This window comes from Botryllus schlosseri, chromosome 6 (assembly GCF_051294905.1).
Source record: "Botryllus schlosseri isolate E-star chromosome 6, Bs_hap1, whole genome shotgun sequence".
Classification (NCBI taxonomy): domain Eukaryota; kingdom Metazoa; phylum Chordata; class Ascidiacea; order Stolidobranchia; family Styelidae; genus Botryllus; species Botryllus schlosseri.
The window spans coordinates 16,742,979-16,759,522 of record NC_137241.1 but is presented as its reverse complement, the minus strand read 5'-3'; the positions used below and the strand labels follow the sequence as shown (position 1 = coordinate 16,759,522).

The 16,544-nt window shown below is 42.1% G+C and overlaps 1 protein-coding gene and 1 pseudogene across 1 annotated transcript; both read left to right on the top strand.

Moving 5' to 3' along the window:
• Positions 1-247: 247 nt before the first annotated feature.
• LOC145441231 (arylsulfatase J pseudogene) lies at positions 248-2,150 on the top strand (annotated as a pseudogene).
• A 9,180-nt stretch (positions 2,151-11,330) lies between these two features.
• Positions 11,331-13,385, top strand: LOC145441903 (uncharacterized). Its single transcript, XM_080319853.1, has 2 exons — positions 11,331-13,054; positions 13,147-13,385. The coding sequence occupies exon 1, from the start codon at positions 11,392-11,394 to the stop codon at positions 12,739-12,741; it is 1,350 nt and encodes a 449-aa protein (XP_080175979.1). The 5' UTR covers positions 11,331-11,391; the 3' UTR covers positions 12,742-13,054; positions 13,147-13,385.
• The last annotated feature ends 3,159 nt before the right edge of the window (positions 13,386-16,544 follow it).

Here is a 16,544-nt window from a genome sequence, read left to right as displayed (position 1 = left end):
TGCTTCGCTATGCTACTAATTAAGAAAACATTCCGTCGAACTCCAAACCTGAGCAATGTGTGATGCAGTGTATTGGCTTTTGCCATTTCTTCGTGAAAGTTGTTGTCTAAACATCGGCGTTCGGAATGCCTTTTCGACGACTCCTCGTTCTAATCCTTTTGCGTTATGCGTAGGCTTTAGAATCTAGAGTAGAGACTACAGACAGGGATATAACGAGTGAACATATACGTATCGGTTACCAGGTAGTAGCACTCAACAGCTATTACAGGCCAGCAGTACATCAATTCATTAACATAACCTTGCTATATAGATCCAGGCATTTTATTCATAATTTGCTTGCACGATCAGAATAATATTTTATTTCAATGTTTTGGCTGTACATCATATTGGGGACTTTGATATCGACAGGATTTTCACGAAAAAGCAGCGACGGCAAGAAGCCTCATATCATCTTCATACTCGCAGACGACCTCGGATACAACGATGTTGGATATCACAAACGAAATCAAATTCAAACACCGTGTATTGACCGCTTGGCACGAAGTGGAACTACACTAGAAAACTACTACGTCCAACCCATATGCTCTCCGACTAGATCGCAGTTGCTGACCGGCCGATATCAGATTCACACTGGCTTGCAACATTCCGTCATACACCCCGACCAGCCATTTGGCATACCTTTAAACAACGTGCTGTTGCCGGAACAGCTGAAAGGTTGCGGGTACCGCACCCACATGTTCGGCAAATGGCATCTAGGTTTTTTCAAAAAGGATTATCTGCCGTGGAATCGCGGCTTCGATAACTTCACGGGGATTTTAACTGGCGGCGCCGACCACTTTACGTACAGGAAATCGTACAAGGGATGGCATGGCAGAGCGATGTACGACGCCGAAAATGGTCCAACAAAGAAACATAACGGTATATACTCCACAACGTTATACACAAATAAAGCAAAGGAGGCAATTGAAGGTCACGATAAATCAAAGTCCTTGTTCATGTATTTGGCCTATCAGGCGCCGCATACGCCTCTGCAAGCCCCTCGACATTATGCCAAGCTGTATAAGCATATTAAGGACGCGAAACGCCGCAGTTTCGCTCGCATGGTAACGTATTTGGACGGTTCAATTTGCAAAATTGTTACATCACTGCGGAAGAAGAGAATGTGGAAAGACACGATATTGGTGTTCTCTTCTGATAACGGCGGCCAACCGCTTCACGGGGGCAACAACTGGCCATTGCGTGGAGCCAAGGGAGCGATGTGGGAAGGTGGGTTGAAGTCTGTCGGGTTCGTGAGTGGCGGGTACAAGATACCCAAACAATTCAAGTCAAAGCAGCTGTTTCACGTTTCCGATTGGATGCCTACCTTCATGAGCGCAGCTAAATGTCCGCTCGAGAACGACAGCCTGCCATTAGATGGTATAAGTCAGTGGGAATCTCTTATAAATAAGGCGCCTTCTCCGCGCACGGAAATTTTGCACAATATAGACCCGGTGAGTGTGTCGTATCGTAAAAAGAAAAACGCAATCAGAAAGGGGTTCGACATGCACGTGAAAGCAGCCATTCGCAACGGACCCTGGAAATTAATCACCGGGTACCCAGGACCTGGTGGTTGGACACAGCCGCCAGAATTTAAGGGTCGCCAAATCCATTTGCCCGGTTACCGAAAATTGTTTCGTTTGTATAACATTGACCGTGACCCGTATGAAAAATATGACCTTTCGAGGGAGAGGCGTGGAGTGGTCAACTTTCTCCTCAGTCGACTTGCGTATTACAACGACACCGCAGTTCCCGTATGGTATCCGGCTCATGATCGACTTGCGAATCCCAGACGAGGAAATGGATTCTGGGGTCCATGGATCGCGTAGGCGTAGACCATAATCTGGAAAGATCTCATGGGTGTGATGATGTATTTCCATTTTGTCGCAAACTGCTGCACGGCCGCAAACTATGCGGTGCTGTTCATCCATGAAAGTCGAAATTTTCAAGCACTATAGCTCGCCTGTTATCTTAATTGAAGTCAAGTTGCAGTGAAAGTGTTAGCCTCGCTGTTTTCCTCCCGCTTCTACGGTGCCGTTAAACATTTCCTTTCCGTGTGATGCAGCCGGTTACGTATCGCCGGAATAAACGCGCGTTTTACTTTTGCCATAATATTATTTATCTATCCACTGTACATATGAAATGTCAATGTCGAACACGCCACGCAGGTATGTTGAGAATTTAAGTTGTCTTGCCTCGCTGCGAACACTTGTGAAGCCATGACCCATAGACGCACATCAAATGCATTCTTGCGGTCTATTCTGTAACCGCATGAGTTTTGTCGGCTAAATATATTATCGTTGCTCCTATCGCAAGTAACGGAAGGCTATTAGTCAAAGGCTATCTGTTTTTGAAAGAACCATAAACAGAACAGTTACGATTGGACATTGTCTTACTACTCTCTGAAGAATTTTTGTCCATGTGTGGGGTTCTAATGGACTTGTTTTGAACAAAACTGTTCGAGGTATGTTCGGTTCGTTTGCGATCAAAGTTGTTTTCGTGTGGATCAAGAATCATGATCTGCCACATCCGATATATATTGGAGCGTTTATAAAAACCTGGAGTATATGCATGACTAGATTATAATCTTTCCCAAATTCTCACGTTTGGCTAGGCCAGTGGTTCCCAACCTTTTTTGACTCATCGCCCCCTTATGAAGCTCAAAACATTTTCATCGCCCCCCTATAAGAAAGCATCCCAAATCAGAGTTTCATTGACCTCTCGTTACCACAGTTCCCTCTAAGCTGCGCGCATGCCCCATGCGCATTGCTGACATGGCCTCTGCGCACAAAAAAAAAACGATGTGATGACCTACTTTTAGTCAACACCACAAAATTAAGAAGAAAATAGGGAATTCAGTAGTCAAATCAAAGTGATGACCTCTTTTAGTCGTTAGGCACTGCTGTCCAATGGACCGCGCAGTGAGTTGGTGATTGCGCAGTGCGCAGACACAGGGGTTTGCCTAAATCCTTAACGTTCTACAATAAGTTAGATGGCCATTACTGTACTATTCGGTATCATAACAATTTACTGTACTCCACAAATCTAACCGCACAGGGTTATCAACGTTTTGGCAACCATTGTAGTTACTAGTAGGCTATAAAATAGGGCACATCAAGAAGCAATGTTGTGTCACGTCTAAAAAGTAGACGAATGAAAACTACATCGGTGATTGAAAATCAACTGTTTCGCTTGCTTGAGATATGATACATAGGGTTGCCAACTGTGCAAAAGCTCTGGGAGTCAAATATTGCAAAACATAAGGCCAAACTGACTGAAATATACCTAAATTATCTTCATCGTTCGAGATGTCTTTACATGTTCATAGAAATAAGCTTCAATTGTTCAATTTCGCTTAAATTACGCTGCAAGAAAGTGGTGGAATTCATTTCCATGCGCATAACGGCGTCAAGCCCAAGGTACATTTACAGACGTCAAGAATTCTACTACCAAATCGACGCGAAAACGAACCAGCAAATTTTTCAATATATCAGCTTGGTTTCGTAGGCCTGGTAGCCTAAATGATAACCTACACAACAAATTGGCTCTTGCAGTGGGAAGCAGATAAAGTGACTCGGGACCTATGATATCGATGTTATATAGGACAACGGTTTGTGGGGCGTAATACCCCAGTATGCCTACTGCAGGTCAAAATTATGTAAAACAACCCCAATATGTCCTTGTGTGCGCGAGTAAGCACCACTTGCTACTTATGTAAATGCTAAAAACAAATTTTCACAGTGATAGTTGAAGAAATTCGAACGAGCTGAAATAGTGCCAACGTGCCAATATTCCCAAATTTGGCCCCGATATGCGCCAATTGACAACACTGGCTACTTCGCAACGACACGACACACTAATTAGCAGTTCTGACAGAAAGTGTTCGTGCTTGCTGGCTCACGCAGAAACAGCTGATGTTCGACTATGATGTAACTATTGCGGTATAGCCATTGGGCAATTCCCTGCACAGACAACCGATGCTCCCACCACTACCTCTTCAAATCTTCTGAAATTTGGTACACGCACAGATGAACTAATTTCAAACAGGATGAACTTTATTTCATGAAAATTCGACTTTGGGGTCAAAAGTTACGTCACTTTGAAAATTGACAATTTTCTGCTCATTTCGGGTCTGCACTTTCAGGTTTTATCAATGCAATATTCAAGAAGGTGTAGCTAGATGATATACGACAGTTGAGATACGGCACTTGGATTTATTTGAAGCTTGTCTGATCGTCTATATTTTCAAGTGAAATTTAATGCCCTGTAGGTTAGGGTCAAAGGTTAAATTGAGGGTGAATTTGGTCAATGGTCTAAAATCAGTCAGGCGTTACACGATTTGGACTGCGGATTGCTCAAAAACATATTAAAATATTTTGGAAAATAGGATCTTAAATGAAAGTTTGCTTCAAGATGACTTCGTTCATAGCTGTTTGATTCTGGCTTTTAGACTGTAAAGTGATGAAATTGCAGTTTCAAGAGCACACTTCATTTTCACATGGAAATGCTGTAGTAGTAGGGTGTTTTCGGACATCTATTCTGGGGTGCGTGTGTACATCATGTCTGGGGTGTGTTCCGACATCACGTCTTGGGTCTGTTAGGACTGTGTTTCCATTCGAACATCGTGTCTGGGGCGAGTTCGGACTGTTTTGTCCCTCGGACATCGTGTATGAGGGGGGTGTTCAGACACCATGCCGGGCGTGTGTTAGGACTGTGATGTCACTCTGACATAGTATCTGGGATATGTTTGTGTTGCGCCAGACATGACTCAGACCTGATATCTAAGCACTAATTTTATCCGGACATGCTCCAGAGATGATACCTGCCCATTAAATACCCCCAGGCATGGTCCGAACCGGATATATGCGCGCTTAATGGACACATATTATATGCGACAGACGTGATACCCGCGTCCTAAACGACGCGTTTTTGCTGATATCTGCGATAGCTGGGTATATCCACAGTAGTGGTAGCTGAGTATATTCACATTCAAAGAGATAGCTGAGTACATCCTAAGCTATCACTACTGTGGTTATACTCAGCTATCACTGCTGTAGATATACCCAGCTATCGCAGATATCAGCAAAAACTGCAAATATAGAGGTCATATATAGGCCAAATGTCGTTTAGGACATGGGTAACACGTCTGACGCATGTATGTGTCCATTAAGCCCGCGGATATCAGGTCCGGACTATGCCTGGGGGGAATTTGGTGCGCAGGTATCAGCTACGACACATGTCCAGATTAAACTAGTGGGCAGATATCAGCTCTGAGGCATGTTTGGCGTATCACAAACATATCCCAGACACGATGTCCGAGTAGAAAACACAGTCCGGACACACCCCAGGCATGATGTCCGAACACCTTCCAGACACGATGTCCTTATGACAACACAGTCCGAGCTCACCACAGTAGTATAGTCGATCGGTCGCAGATCGTAATGGGTTCTTATGGGCGGGGTCGCATGCTAACGCGAAAACCGGGGGTGGCATGCTAACGTTTTCGTCTTATGGCGGGGGTGGCATGCTAACGTTTTCGTCTTATGGTGGGGGTGGCATGCTAACGTTTTCGTCTTATGGTGGGGGTGGCATGCTAACGTTTTCGTCTTATGGCGGGGGTGTCATGCTAACGTTTTCGTCTTATGGGTGCGGTCGCATGATAACGCGAAACTCGTGGTGACATGCTAACGTTTTCGTCTTATGGGTGCAGTCGCATGATAACGCGAAACTCGTGGTGACATGCTAATGTTTTTGGTATACGTGCGGCGACATGCTAACGACGATAAATGTGTCTGTCGTGTATTCTTACGGTATCTGTGGTGATTCACCATGTGTTCTTATGGGTGCGGTCGTGATTCGCACTTTCAGACATCTCTCGCGTGGTGTTGAATATGTACGAGTCACCAACAATAACCGCACAAACGGAAACGCGGTTTGTTGTGAGGATTAAGCAGTGCGACCTATATTTCGAATGACCTGCGTGCGGAATTGTTTCTCGTCCAGCCGCTACTATCGATGATTACACTATAGACCGGTCAGTGTGAAATAATTTGATCGTAAATTATAATATATGATGTAGTTTAGTCGTGTCAAATGACCGATCGTGTTCTCTTTCCTCGCTATTGATTGCCACCTGAATAATACTTTCGACTTATTCGCTGTTTCGCACCTATAGAATAGTCTGCTGTTCACCGTCGCAACTTCATCGCGATAGCACAATTTTCACACCTCGATCAGTAGAACAACACCGCACTAACCCAGTTGTCGAATCACATAGGTCATACATTTTACGCGAAATGAAATATTGTATTGCGGTATACAAATATGCAAACTATTCTTTCAATTCAACAAGTCTAGTTAACGAATCGATTTTCAAGCTACCGTCACAGTTTTTAACACGAGTGAGTTGATATCTCTTCCCAGGTACGAGCGAGGCTTTGTTCCATTGATCCAAAACCACCTCGCCAGTATCATCCTTCAATGTAAAACTGTATAATTTCAACTCCTTTCCGGCACCAGAATTGACCGTCTTCTCCTCTCGAGAAACACAAGTAGCAGCGATCGAGACGTATTCATCTTTATTTCCGTATACCGATTCACAGGTCAATAATGGGTATTCTTCGGTCGTATGTCTCGATTTTCCATGCAGAGTTACTGACGAAGCCCGTCCCAGTAATACAGCAGGTTTTCCAGTAAATTTGTCAATTTGGACCCAACCGGATTTGACCATGAGTTTTTTTCGTTTGGCGAATGCTTTCTCAATGACCCCGAACAAATCACGATTGAAACACGTGAAAGATATCTCTTCGTTATTGCCGTCGATGAATATACCTTTGAGATATTGGCTAACGCCACCTCTTTTGGGTGATGAGACGAATTTGACGCCGACGTGAAAATTTGAAGTTGCTCCGACTCGCATATTGTTAATGATGCTGTTCGATGCCATATCGTTTGGTAAAGTGAGAGTCATCAGCAAACCCGCCGACATTTATAGAATTACGTGCGTGATATTGAGTGAGTTAACAGTCTTTGTATAATCCTGATGACCCGCGTGAATAGACTTGGATTGAAATAAAATTTACAGGAGTTCTGTAAGAAAGGATGTCGTTCACAAGTGACAAACGGCACGAATGAATTTTCTTCTTACCCAGTCACTTATCAATGTACTGTAGTGAGTATTCAAGACGTCTGTTGCTAAATCTCTGTACGCCGCTAGGGTACGTATGTCACTTTTCATCGCCGCAATGCTTATGACACTAAAAACCCCATTCCAGTCGATGCCGTATGATCGAATCGAGTTAACCAATGCGGTAAAATCACACTTTCGAACACGGCTCACGTTTTGTCCATGTACATAGAAATCTAGTACTCCGTGGATGAATTTTTCCGTCTCGCTCAATGTGGGGGTTGTCAAGTTATGATAATAGAGAAGGTAATTCTCAATAATCGCGCTAGTTGCCATAACGAGTATATGTAACTATCACCTGAAAAAGTAAACCATGAGAATGACACCACAATGTGTTAAAATGGTGAAATACACCACTCAGATTTCGAAAAAACAGATGTCGGTGGGTGCGTTTGACATGTGCGACACAATAAAATCGCCCGTTTCGCTAAACAGGAAATTCACTAAAGCGCAGTGGGCTGTGCGATTTTGAAAAAACAGATGTCCGTGGTGGCGTTTTGATCTGTGTGACACGCTAAACACGTCCGGTTCTGAAATTAGGAAACACGGTCCGTTCTGAGGATTACGCAGTGCGTGCGCGACCTATATTTCGAATGACCTGCACGCTGAATTATTTCCCGGCCAGCCGCATGCTACTATCGAAATAAATCTATAAATAGCCAACACCACGATCCGATTGTTATACTTTGCTGTCGCAGACATAAACGTTGGTTGGAGCAGTTAGATTGTACAATGGCCGAGGTTCAGATAGACAATATTGATACATTTGGTTATGAACCAAATGCATTCGAATCGCAATTTGAAGAGAATGCGGATATCTTTGACGTGATTAATCCTGGTGATCTGACGACGCCTGATTTAAGAGTTGAATCCGCAGAACGCGACCTTACGACAACGATCGAAATGCGGCCAAACCACGCAGATATAGCGCGCCAGGCGTCGCTGAAGTCGGTGAGTCGACGCAGACGGAATCGTGTTCGCGAGGAAGAAGACACACCACCAGAGACAGGCGACGAACGCCAAGAAGTTGTAAATCAGAACTGGCAAGCGATAAAATCGTATGTAGTGAAAAAGACCAGTCATGTGTATAATATTCGAGTTATCGATCGTGAGCTAACAGATGTTTACCGCGATATCCAAGCGATATTTTTCTCCGAGTCACACACCTTTAAAGTGAACTACGCACTGGCCTTCATTTTATATCACACTGAGACTCTGAGATTTCGTTATTTTCATGCGTCGGCGAATGTCGATAGTGTATTAGAAACACCAGCGCTAATTTCAACATTACCTGAATTCGATGAATTTGTTGAATCTATTCGCTTGGAAACCGCACTTGATTTGTTACAAAACTCTCGAGCAGATACAAAGTCACTGCCGGTCTGTCTGACTAATGTACAGTTTTATGTATATCCTACCGATGGTATGTTGATTGGTTGAGCTGATATCGAAATACCGCCAGGACTTGCACAATCAAGATGTGCCACACCATTTATACGGTTAAAAAAAAAAACTACGACGCCGATGTGTCTTTTCATGATCTCAATCATTTTCATAGCGATCAAAGAAAATAATCCTGTCATTGAATTTTATTGAGATTTACTTGTATATAATGTGTGTGGTGTTATTGGGGTTTATTTGTACATTATCTTTGTTCAATATGAATTTTTTTGTATTGTTTGTTAATGTATCATTTGTTTCAGGTGGATAGCATTATTTCATATCTCAAGTCGGTTATGTAATTAGATTTAAATAGTTTACATATAGAGATTACATCGACGCAGGGATCAAGGGTTTAATGAGTAAGTTATTCGGTACGAGTACTTTGATTTATGAACATAATTTAATATTTGTTTATACTACAGACAAAACAATCATCGAAATTTGAGCAAAGAATTGGATTGGTGAGTTATTACTATTCAGAACTAGTGAGTGTGATGTAACGATTTTTGTTGTTGAACAGGCAGAGTAAACTCAAGGATTAATAACAACACGCAAGTCTACCGGTAAGTTATCCGCTATAACACAACGTTAGCGAGCGTAGTTTAATACGTCGCTGATTTTATTAAGCATAAAGAGTCAAGGAAGACACCGACAAAGAAAATAGATTGTAAGTAAGACTAGTTTAATGTTCCCCAAGTTCTGAATTTGACTGTGTGTTATCGCTTCTACAGATGAGTCGACGACGGGGAAATCACGAGGACGAGAATGAGCCACCAGAGATTGACAACCAACACCAACAAATTACATCTCAGAACTGGCAAGCGGTGAAATCGTATGTAGTGAACAGTAGCCGTGTGTATAATATTCGAGTCATCGATCGTAAGCGATCGGATGTTTTCCAAGATACCCAATCGATATGTCTGATCAACCCGCAGTTTTATGTATATCCTACCGACGGTGTGTTGATTGGTTGTGTCGGTATTAAAATACCCCCAGGACTCGCACAATCAAGATGTATCTCGACATTTACGCGTCGAAAAAATAACACGAAGTACAACGATAATCTCTGTGCTTTTCGCTGTATCGCGCACTCACTAGGAAAAGATACCAAAGATTTGGCTCAACAATTTACTTCGGTATATGGCGTCAGTGTAGAATCTGGTGTGACACTTGACATGTTACATGATATCGAGGTCTTGTTTAATGTGGCCATATTCGTGTACACCAAGACCGAGGGTAAAGCTGTCGCACTACGTCGTAGTACCTTTGAAGCGAAACCTGTGTATTTACATTTAGAACATGCACACTTCTGTCTCATTACTGATATGAGGCGATATATACAGACCTATAAATGTGATGTTTGCCAACGATTATTTGATGAACAATATGATTTGACCAGACACAAATGTGTAACGGGTCCTGTTGAAGTGTTCCCCGGCTGGGTTTATAGCCCTCCTCTGAACATCTTTGAAAAACTTGATCTAGAAGGGGTGTTCGTTCCTCACGAACTTCGTTATTTCAAATACCGTATCGCGTTCAGTATAGAGAGCTTGTACGATACCTCAAAAACTTTGCGAGAGCACCAGAACATCCCCATCTCTGTTAGCATATCGTCTAATGTGGAAGGTTACTCGGAGTCGCATGTGATTGCCTCGAGCGGTGACACAAACGATTTGTGCGCACAAATGATTGATCATTTTCATGATATTCAAAGCGAATCATTCAGACTGTCACTCACAGAATATCAACCCTACTTGGAGATGCTCAAATCAAAAATTACCGAAATGAAAGCGCTTGATCCTTCAAAACACCCAATACCCCTTGAGCGTTTACAGGAGGAGTTTATGTGTTATTTACGTCAAATTCCTGTTTTGTCGTTCAATGGTGATCGGTATGACTTGAACTGGCTCAAAGCGTATTTGTTTGGTTTTCTCGTTGACGACAATCTCAGTGTATGGAAACGCGGTAACAAATTTCTCTCAATGACGACCAACAGACTCAAATTCTTGGATATTGTGAATTACTTGGCACCCGGGTTCTCGTATGATTCATATTTGGAAGCCTTCAAATGTAGCACCACTAAAGCTCACTTCCCGCACCAGTTTCTGACTAGTTTGGAAAAGTTGGATAACTCGAGGCTTCCTAACCACGACGAGTTTTATAACCCACTAAAAGGTTACAATATATCAACATCGGAATATGAAAACTGTTTGAAGGTTTGGAACGACAACAAAATGACCTCTCTGCGTGATTATCTCGGATGGTGCAACGCGAACGATACTCGCTACCTCATAGAGGCTTTAGAAAAACAATTCCAATCTTTCAAAAGTCAATTCAATGTTGATATATTCAAGGATGCGGTCTGTCTGCTCGGGGTTGTATCGAGACATCTTTTTAATAGCATCCCACGTGATTTCACCTTGTTCAATGATAAACACCGGGATCTGTTTTCGCTATTCAGAGACAATTTAGTGGGTGGACCATCGATCATTTTCCATCGATACCCAAAACCAGGTGTAACTCGAATAAAAGAACATTTCTATAAGGGAAATGCACAGATTGCGCGACATATAACAAGTTTGACCAGCGACTCACTCTATCTGTATGCTTTAAGTCGACCAAGTCCAACCGGATTTGCGGTACGTTGGCAACCAACCGACGCCGAGTGTACTAAATTCAAACCTGTCAAGACCGCGCCGAAATGCTCAGAGACTGTAACCCAGTGGATGAATTGGTATTCTCATATTCATAAGGTGCATGTTCACCACGCTTTTAACGGGTCTGAAATTCACGTGGGGATACGCAATTATCGACCTGATGGGTTTTATCGTAATTCGGGCGGACAAGGGATAATCTTATTGTTCCTTAGATGCGATTTTCACGCCCACGATTGCAGATTCGGATGTGACGACCCAGTACGTCGAGAGCGAGCTAAACGCATTCATGATTATTACGAAAGTCTAAATTATCGAGTTGTATGTAAATGGGAATGCGAGTGGAATATCGAGAAGAGAAATCCTCATATTGTGCGATATCTCGATGGCATTCAACCGCAACTGACTCGTGCCAAGTCTGTCACCCCACAGAAATTGATGGAGATGGTGATGAATGGTACTTTCTTTGGTTGTTTGTTGGTTGATATTTGTACTCGACCACGGTCGAAAAAGCGATTCGCTCAACTCCGCCCGATATTCAAAAATACCACGGTGTCTCGCGATACCGTGAAAAGTGACATGAATCAGCTTGCTGTAGATCGGAAATCACCCAGTAAACCCACTGACATGTTGGTTGCGTCGTACTGCGGTAAGAAAATCTTGCTAACCTCCGACTTGATCAAATGGTATGTAGATCACGGGTTGGTGGTATCAAAAATTCATGAGGCTGTCGAATTCACAAAAAAGACATGTTTTGACAACTTTGCGAAAAATGTCTCAGACTGTCGACGCGCTGGGGATCGCGAGCCTAACATGGATATAATTGAGCTAACGCAAAAACTCGCTGCGAATTCTTGTTATGATTGCGAGTTAATGAATCCGCGTAAACTCAAACAAACCACGTTCTGTGATAAAAGTGAATTGGACGCAAATGTGGAGGATCGCTTTTTCATCAAGTGTGAACAATTAAACACAGATCTATTTGAAATAACGAAGCATCCTCAAAAGATCGAGCAAGATAACTGCATTCAAGTATCGTTCTGGTTGTATAATAATGTCAAATTACGGATGTTGTCGTTTTTTTATGATTGTTTATGCAAATATTTTCGAGCCGACTGCTTCATGCTACTTTCGATGGATATCAACTCGTTTTTCATCGCGCATTCAGCACCGCTCGATGATATTCTCATTTCCGAGAAAAGGAACGAATTTTACTGTGATTACGAGAATTGGTTTCCGCGTTATTTTTGTGATGAGCATCGAAACGAATTCTTGACTGATCCGATTTCTTTTGACCGCTCGAGACAATGCTGTAAAGATGCGTATGCTCATTATCTTCATCAACCTGGTTTGATGGAAGTGAGATACGACGCCGATGCATCTTTCCACGCTCTCAATCGCTTTCACAGTGACCCAAGATAAAATAAATCACGGCGTTGAATGTTATTGTGGTGTACTTGTATATATTTTGTGTGACTTTAATTTATTTGTATATACTGTATGTTTGATGTGATTTATTTGTATTGTGTGTTCATGTATCATTTGTTTTCCAGATGGATAACACTATTACCTATCTAAAGTCTGTCATGTCGTTAGATTTTAATGGTTTACATGTAGAGATGATTACCTTGGAGCGGGAATTACCACAGTTCACGATTCTTGGTTCTACCAAACAACCCCCAATGTCGATGATACCCGATTGATGAAAAGCAGACCACCAAAACTTGTGATCGTGGTAAGGTCTATAGTTTGGTATAGTAACACTGTTAGATTTTAAAGCGCTATGAACGTATTATGAATCCTCTTATGTGATTTATTATTTTACAGATTGGGATCAGCTGCTTGACGACCTGAAGCATTCGTAACGCTACAACTTCCACTGACGATGAGAAACAGATGAAGATTTCATAACCCGGCGAAAATTGCTAAATCGAACTTTACTGGGTTTATATATTCCGCTAGAACAAGATGACTACAACAGTGGATATTCCCAACCTTGTTGATATATAAACACATGCACTTTATCGAGTTTCAATAAACAACAAACGATGGAATTGATCCACCCATTCGCGTGTATTGTGAGTGGTCCTTCAAGAAGTGGGAAGACTACTTTCGTTGCCAAGCTGATTAGACATGCGACATCAATGATTAAACCTAGTGTGTCCAGGGTCGTATATTGTTACAATAATTATCAGGAGGTTTTCAAGACGATGCATAACGTAGAATTCCACGCTGGTCTAGATATTTTAGAAGAGTTGAAGGTTTGCTCTGAAGACACCTTGATTATAGTGGATGATTTCATGACTGAGACAGCGAAAATTGCAGACTACTTTACAAGATTTTCTCATCATTCAGCCAAGTCAATTTGCTATATCACACAGAACCTGTATCACAAGGGTAAAGGAGCACGTGACTTGAGTCTCTCGAGCTCGTATATGGTGATTTTCAAGAATCCGCGCGACCAACAGCAGATCAGTTTTCTTGGTCGACAAATGTATCCAAACTCTAGATTTTTAACAGAGGCTTATCGTGACGCTGCTAGACAACCTCATAGTTATTTATTCCTCGATCTCACGCAAGAAGCACCTGAAAATCGACGCGTTATGACCAATATATTCCCTGGTGAAACCATGGTGGTTTATAGCCCGATGGTATAAATAGCCAGACGCAGAGCCGACTTTAAACTCAAAATGACCAAGGTACCAGCTCGGACACGGCGGCATATTCCCACACTAGAGTTCCTACATAAAAGTAAACCCGAGATACGCAAGCAAATTATATCGGGGGCCAGCAAAGAATTGATCGAGTGTATATGCGATTGTACAAAGAACATTTTAAACGGCAACATCCCTCTTTCAAAGTATAAAAGAAAGCGACTATCAGCTCATAAATGTAGTTTACGTCGACTTGTCAGGAAAGACATCCCTATTCGACATAAAAAACGTATGGTCAACCAGAATGGGGGTATGTTTATGACTCTATTATCAAGCATCCTACCCGTCGTCACTGGTTTACTCGGTAATCTTTTCAAAAAATGACTTCTTTTAAAAAAATCTTCATAAATCCGAGTCCGATCAACGGAGCTGACGTTCAGAAATTGAATTTGGATATCGACAAATGTATGAGCGACATATTACAGATGAACATACCCCAAGAACGAAAATTAGCCTTATATAACGACGCACTAAATCGTTATCAAACAAAACACGACACACTGAATCAACCGATGAAAATCGATATATCAGAACAAAGGAATCTATTTTCGGCTAGTGAGTTGGATGCACTGCGACGCCTGATCAAGGGTGAACTATCAAGGATTCCTATACCATCGCCGAGTCGCCAACGAAGCAAAGTAAAGACTCAGCATGCCCCGACGAAAAGCGGTCGTACACCCAAGACCCCGAGACGATACGGATGGGAGCCATACTAAGTATTTCACACCAGGGCTCCCTGGTAGTTACCGCGGTGCATACGTATTCTCTAGAGGGCGGAATAGAGCCAAAGTCAAGGAGTTTCTTTCGAGCAAGGACGCGTACACAAAACATTTTCCATATCGAAAGAAATTTAAGAGACCTAGAGTGATTACGTCCGGTCTTGGTGTTCAGTATCAAACCGATCTCATGCATATGCAAAACCTTTCAAAAGAAAACGATAATTTTAAATATGTGTTGGTGACGATCGATTGTTTCAGCCGATTTTTATATCTGTATCCGCTCAAGAACAAAACCGCGCAAGGTATTATTCGTGGATTCAAGGAAATATTTAAGGATCGTATACCTCATGTTATTCAAAGTGATCAGGGTTCTGAGTTTACTAACCGTGCGTTTCAGACTTTCTTGAAAGATAACAATGTGCGACATTTTCATACAAATAGTGAACTGAAAGCATCGATATGTGAGCGTGTTATTCGTACTGTTAAGCAAGTGTTATACCGTTATTTCACGCATAATAAGACTTTGAATTATGTCGATGTCCTGTCCGAGATATGTCGAGGGTATAACACTACTTTTCACGTGGCTATAGGGTGTCCTCCAGCGGATGTTGATTATTCAAATCAAGAACAAATTTTCCATAGGTTATACGGCGACATGACCCCTAAAAAACCCAAACTAACTATCGGCACACCCGTCAGGATTTCGAAATCACGTGGTAATTTTGTAAAATGTGCCTTGGCGAGTTGGAAGAAATCTTTTTCGTATCTCAATGTCGTAAAGGTGACCCTCCTACTTATCAGTTGAAAGACTACCACGGCGAAGTTATAGACGGTAGATTCCAACGTGAAGAATTACAACCAATAACTAAAAATAATAATATTTACAATATCGAGAAAATCCTGTCTACTCGCAAGAAAGGACAGAAAACGCAATATTTTGTAAAATGGTTGGGTTACCCGTCTAAATTTAATTCCTGGGTATCGGATTTGTATAAATAGACGCTGAAAATGTTGTTCAACCAAACTATGGATTCTGATCCCGTCTCATCTCGCATGGGTCAAGTCTCGAACAGTCTGAAAAACCAGATTGTGTTTATTGTACAGATTTGTATGTTAGTGTGTGTAATCGTGTTTTCATTATATCAAATTTCTGTCGGGGTGGATCGTGAGATATATTTAACGCTACTGTCTTCTTCACTTGGGTATTTATTACCGAATCCATCACCTCGCCGTATATGTTGAAAGAAACAATAAAATGTTGTTGACTCTACCTTCGAATGCGAGTTTGGATAAATTTCCGAATACTAGCACAGATTTTCAAACGGAACTTTACAAAGAATTAGAAATGAATCGCCATGAGCTAGGATTATGTGAGCTGACCTTCCCCCATGATTTCCAACCGCGAATTGAAGTGACAGCGAAAAGTATCGGTTTTGGGTTTGTCGATGCGAATGGATACACCGATCGGTATTATATTCCCGAAGGTTCGTATTACAGCATCGGTGAAATGTTAGAATCGTACGAGAAATATTACATGGGGGACATTTTCATTTTACAAGGATTCGGTGACTTTAGAATCACATTCAGAAGATTAGTCACGAGTAAAAAAAGACACAAGCGGGGTGTACCCATAAATACCGATACCGCAGACTCTAGCGTCAAACACATACCCCGTACCACGCATGATTCACCCGAGCCTTACGGACTGATACCGCTTGGTTCTGTGTTGGACACAATAACATTTAGACGCGTTGTATCTCGTCGCCGTGGAGTGGTAGAATTTATCTTTACA